The 6,000-nt window shown below is 40.1% G+C and overlaps 1 protein-coding gene across 1 annotated transcript in view; it reads right to left on the reverse strand.

Moving 5' to 3' along the window:
- LOC142017910 (vitellogenin-1-like) overlaps positions 1–1,373 on the reverse strand; it is a 53,648-nt gene extending 52,275 nt beyond the window's left edge. Inside the window, exons 1-3 of the mRNA XM_075003251.1 lie at positions 1,334–1,373; positions 995–1,015; positions 636–787 (exon numbers count right to left, since the gene is read on the reverse strand). Coding sequence (XP_074859352.1) covers positions 636–787; positions 995–1,015; positions 1,334–1,373 — 213 coding nt within the window. The remainder of the gene's footprint in view (positions 1–635; positions 788–994; positions 1,016–1,333) is intronic.
- Positions 1,374–6,000: the final 4,627 nt, after the last annotated feature.

Consider the following 6,000-nt stretch of genomic DNA (forward strand, 5'->3'; position numbering starts at 1 on the left):
CCTACACGTATATGACTAAATTCAATCAGTCCAGATCAATGAAGGGGTATGTTTCAATACATTCACTGGATGCACACATAGTCTTACCTTAAAGGTCAAAATCATTTTCCTATAATCAGAAATCATTAGTAATTACACAGAAATTTTAATGTCACCAAACAATAAAGGGAGACAATCTCAGTGTAGCACAACGTGTCATTCTCCCGCTGTATCGAAAGAAACAGCCAGAAAAAATACTTTATGCCAAATATTGAATGCCATCCAGCTGCTATAATATGTTAATTTCTGTTTTTTGCTAGTTGCAAAAACAGTTGATTAAATAATCTTAGGTTGTACAGCTTGGGAACAATTGAATTGATCCAGTAAAAAATTATTATGCATTTGAAACTACATTCTATTGTCTTCCTGACCACAAAGCAGAAGAAATCCTTCAAGCCCAAGGTTTGCTTGAGCTGAGAATTACCTGGCAAAGTGCAAATAGACTATAGGAAACTGAATAAAAAAACAACAGTGTCAGTTACATTCTGCCCGAGTAAGCAAAACATATGATGAAACTTAATTAGTTTCCCAAAGTTGAAAAAAAAAAGCAATGTAGGAAGATAACTTCAGCTTTCATATTGGATGCATTTTCTTACCCTAGCAAGACAAAGTTTTGGCCCAATACCAGTAATTTCCACTTTGCTTTTTATTTTCACTCCAGCTCTCGCAAGGTTTCTTTCTGGAAGTCCACTGACAAGTTCAGTTTCATAATCATATGTATAAGCCTTGTTTTCTTTAAATTCAGGTTCTGTAAAGAAATAATGCCAAGTAGCCATCATAGAGAACATATATTTTACTATACTTGTTTCCAAATAGAAAAGATTTTTTTTCATTTTGATATCACTTCTGCAGCACACTAAAAGTTGTAAAACTCAATTAAACATTCATACACTTTTCAAATTGAATTTCAGTTGCACTCATTAGAATTACATCATTTGATAGGAAAAATACTTACGGAAATTAAGATGCTGACTCCCTGAAAGAAAAAAAATATTGAAATTAAAACAAAGGATCATTTTACATTTTTTTAAAATGCTGTCCAAATTTTTTACCTCAACCTGTGAAGTACACATGGCCTAATGCTTTCCTGTTAACTTTTAAACAATTTTTTTCCCCTAAGGTCAGTATATATCCAAACTTCTCTGCCCTACACAACTGAGAATTCACTATCAGGTGTTCTTGTCCATTTAGGTAACTTTCACATTTATACATGGACAACAATTAGTTTCTTAAGCCTTATTTAAAAAAGTAGGTGTGCAATACATCCATCCAGATAGATAAAATATTTACTTACCCACAAGGGAGAGAGTCAGAGCAAGAATTAAATCCCTCATTATGAAGGATAAGGTAAAGGTGAATGTGCAGGGATCTCTCTTATACAGATATTGTGCACCACGTGATTATTTTGGAACTTCACTTTGATGAATAAGCATAGTTCAGAATCAGGATTGATCAATCAAAAAACAAACATTTCTGGGGGTAGGAATGCTGCCTATGCATATCTACTAGATAATTTGGACCAACTGTATTTTTAATATGAAATCTATTTCATATTTTGCACCCTTTCTTCATTTCTCCACACACAGAAGCTGGCAATAAGTATTTGGGCTTACTATAAAAACAATAGGTCAGATTCACAGCTGATGTAACTCAGCCTAGCTCCTCTGTATTCAGGGAAGTTACGTTGATGTACACCTCCTGTGTATCTGGGCCATGAAAAAAAATTGGGAAGAAAGGTGCCTTTGAAAGTGGGGCTTTCTTTGGAAGGAACCCTATCTACAAGGCTGTTTTTGCTTTCAAAAATAGCACTTCTAGAACTGCTATTATGCAAATGAGGCACTGAATAAGCAAATCAGCATCTTATTTGCATTTTCAATAGGTCATTTTTGTATGCCCCCTTTGAAAGGAGGGGCCAGTGTAGACATCGGCAAAATGTACATCTAGTATTTCTTTGAGTCTGGGAACGGTAAAAAGGGGCTTGCAAGCTCGATGCACATGCAGACAGCTAAAATAATCCAGAAGATTTCCTTAGGCTGCTACTTCATTAAGTCAACATCTACAGGAGAGGGTTTTTCTGACAAAAGTGGGCTTTTGTTGAAAAAACCCACGGAGCGTCTACACCCAAAATGCACTTTGTCAACAGACTGCCGACAAAACCTGGCACATCTGCCAGCAGCACTGTGCCTCTCTGTGTTTAGGAATAAAGCCTTTGTTGACAGTTTCCTGTCAACAGAAAAGCTGTGTAGATGCTCCGGGGGCCTTCTGTCAACAGACAGGGCTTCTGGTTCACTGGGCAGCCCTGTCTGCTGAGTTTCCAGTTGGCCATTCTGTCGAGAGAATAGTTGGGCAGCCTGGCTGCTCTCTGTCAACAGAGCGTATTGCTCTTTCAATCCACTTTGTGTGTGGACATGATCTGTCAGCAGAAGTTTGCTGGAAGATATCTTCCACCAGTAACTTCAGTTGACAGATTGCTGTAGTGTAGACATATCCGAAGTGAAAGGAGAATAAAAACTGGTACGGGATTTCTAAGATTCATTTTGGGCCTAAAATCTATGCTGTGGAAGCCCTGCTGAATACTCTTCTCCTTTCTCCCATAATAATATTAATTTACTTGAGTAGTGCCACCCAAATACATAAGTAACAGACTGGAGCTGTGCTAGTGGATCTGAGAAGTGGTCTTTTGGTGGAGTGTCTGGAACATTCAGCTAAGTAGGCAAACCTGATGCAAATGTCCAGGGAATGATCATCAGTGGACAATCATTATGCTCAGCAGCAAAGGCAACACCAGTGACCCTGAAGCCACTCTACATCACTTTCAGAGTTGAACAGATAATCAATGAGGGAAACCAGTATGTGAAAAAATTAGGATGAGGGAAAACTCATTTGGTACCTTTCTTATTGATAATGCTAGAAGTCCTGGGAATATTCAATTTAACCCTGCCTTTTACGAAACAAAATGCATGCACCTGAGGATCCCCATTTTTGGTAATCATGTTGTTCTGCAATAAAACAAAAAGCAAAACAACAACAACAACAACAACAAACAACAAACCCCCCAAAACCAAAAATCCTACGCAAAGAAAAAACGAAAACCAAAAAGCAAAATAGCCCAAAAAAACAAAACAACCCCTCACCCCCAAAACTTAAAAAACCAAAACCAAACCAAAACAAAAACAATGAAACTATCTCCTTCTATTAAACATCGCAGTTTTCAAGCTATGTGTCAGAATTGTTATACCAGATTTATATTTAGGCCATTGGTTCTGTGCCCGTTCAGATGGTAGAGTAATCAAGTGCAAATGGGGTTTCCTTATGATTTTCTCTTCAGAGTGTTAACTAGAGTTTCATATTTCCCATCTTGTGGCTCTCTGATGAGATCACACTGTGTCTGTTGGCTCTAGGGATTCAGTAGCATACATTTGCTGTATATTGCCATAAGAGGCTTTAATCAGACATTAATTTAAGTGGAGTTAGATCACTGTCAAACTATAGAGAAAGAGAGGCAAATAAGCCCTTAGTGCCCACCAGTGGCATCCAGGTTTGAAGCAGGAACTGTTATTTGGTCTTATTAATGCAGCCTGCAATTTTCAGTGGGGTCTAAAGGAGTTTTATGCACAACTTTGATTGACTTCAGTGGGAGAGGGACACCTAAAAACTTGGAAAATAAAAAGCAGTGTTGCAGCAACTTGAAGACTAACACATTTATTAGGGAATGAGCTTTTATGGATAACGCCCACTTCTTCACATTATGGGTCTTACCCACAAAAGGTCATGCCCTAATAAATGTGTTAGTCTTGCAGGTGCTACCAGACTGTTTGTTATTCAGGAAGCTATAGACTAGCATGGCTACCCCTCTGAGACTATCTTGGAAAATGCAAGCTTAAAAGAAGATCCCATTCTGCCTTTCCAAGTATTGTCATCATTCCCAGCACACTTGTTCTGTCCACTTTGTGTTTCCTCATCAAATATGTAATCTGCATAATATAGGGAAGGAAACAGAAAGTTTGATAGAATGCTACAAAACAGATTAGAAAGGTAATGGAGACTAACCCAAGAAGACCTTTGAGGTCTGGAATTCTAAATAAAAATGTGTAAGCACGTACACTCTCATTAACTTTCTTTTAAGAAATCCTAATTTAGTTTCAATCTGATTTAGCTGCTACTAATGAAAAAAGTGTGAGGGACATGAAACATTCACTGACTATCTAGTTTTTGTACTGCGTTGTCTTTGCTGAGTGTGGGTTAAGTATACAACTGTTGGAAATATAGGTTGAACTTCTCTAGTCCATCTAGTCTAGATGGAAACACCATATTGAAAGGCAAAGGAAAGAGCTTCACAATGCTACTGTTCTATGCCATTTCCATGGCAACACTTGTAATAAACCCCATGATACACACTACAGTAAACCCTCGATTCAATGGACCCTGATATAATGGACTTTGGAAATAATGGATGCTGTCTGCCAGCCCCCCCCAGATAAACGCCAGAGACTCACCAGAGCCGCTGCTGGAGCTGGAGGGGTCACCACAGTGGCTGGTGCCATCAGGGCCAGAAGAGTGAGTGGAAGGCTGCAGTGAGGCTCAGGAGATCTCCTCTTCCAGCCCCGTGTGTACGGAGCCTGTCGGTACCCAGCCTTCACTGCCTGCAATGGTGCTGGGTGTCTGCCACGGTGTTGGAGGCTGCTGCCTGCTGGCAGGTTGGTGGTGACCACACTCTACCCTTGCGTGGGTGGCTCAGATCTCGGGTCTGGAGGAGCCGCAGCGCGGAGAGCTGTAGGAGGTGGAACAAACCACGCCGGCATTCAGCTCATGTGTTGGTAACTGGGAGAGGAAGATGGAGGTGTGGGGGAAGAATGGGGCAAGGGAAGAGCAGGGCAGAAGACAGGAGTGAGTGATGGGCTGGGAAGGTCAGTGCATCATCATACAGTACAAGCATTCGGATACAACAGACTTTCGGCATTAACGGACACTCCTGCCCCGCTGTTAGTCTGTTAAATTGAGGGTTTACTATATTTCAATATATGGGGGTGGGGAAAGTTACAGAGAGCACGATAGCAGCATATATTTACAAGAGTTGCAGTAGGATAAGGTCTGATGCTTTAAATTTACAGGGTACTAGTGAAACATGAATACAGGCTAATTAACCCAATTAGAACGATTGCTTCCACATTGCCATTGTCTTTCATAACATATTCTACTCAGGTAACAGAGTCTTATTATCTGAGTTGGACTGCTGCCGATAGCCTCGCACTCTCCCTGTTCCGTATTTATGTTGTTGAATTACGGTGCAGTGATGCTATTTTCATATTGCCTAACGACAAAGAAGGGATTAGCAAATCTGGTCCTAAGCAAACACCGTAGGTTAAAATAGATGTAATCGAGTGGCTAAGATTTTTTCCTTCAAATTTTACACAGCTTCTATAGTTGGAGAAAGGTTACAGTGATCAAATAAATCATATTTAATATTCACTCCCTGAGAAATTTGTAACAAATTGTCAATAGCCGCTGTAACAAAGTGGGTTACAAGACAAAATTTCAAGTATCGGAGGGGTAGCCGTGTTAGTCTGGATCTGTAACAGCAACGAAGGGTCCTGCGGCACCTTATAGACTAACAGAAAAGTTTTGAGCATGAGCTTTTGTGAGCACAGACTCACTTCATCAGATGCTGGTCTTGGAAATTTCTCCAAGATTTCCAAGACCAGCATCTGATGAAGTGAGTCTGTGCTCACAAAAGCTCATGCTCAAAACTTTTCTGTTAGTCTATAAGGTGCCGCAGGACCCTTCGTTGCTGCTAAGACAAAATTTGTTACTCCCTCTGCTGGTTCTTGGGCACTGGATAACTAACAAGGAATGTTCCCTAGGCTGGGCCAAGCTGCCAGGTACTGTTTGTATGGCATGCACAAAGAGACTTGCTACATCAGCTTTAGTTAAAAGTTGTTCTGTGGCACCTTATATCCTAAC

This window comes from Carettochelys insculpta, chromosome 9 (assembly GCF_033958435.1).
Source record: "Carettochelys insculpta isolate YL-2023 chromosome 9, ASM3395843v1, whole genome shotgun sequence".
In the NCBI taxonomy this organism is placed as follows: Eukaryota; Metazoa; Chordata; order Testudines; family Carettochelyidae; genus Carettochelys; species Carettochelys insculpta.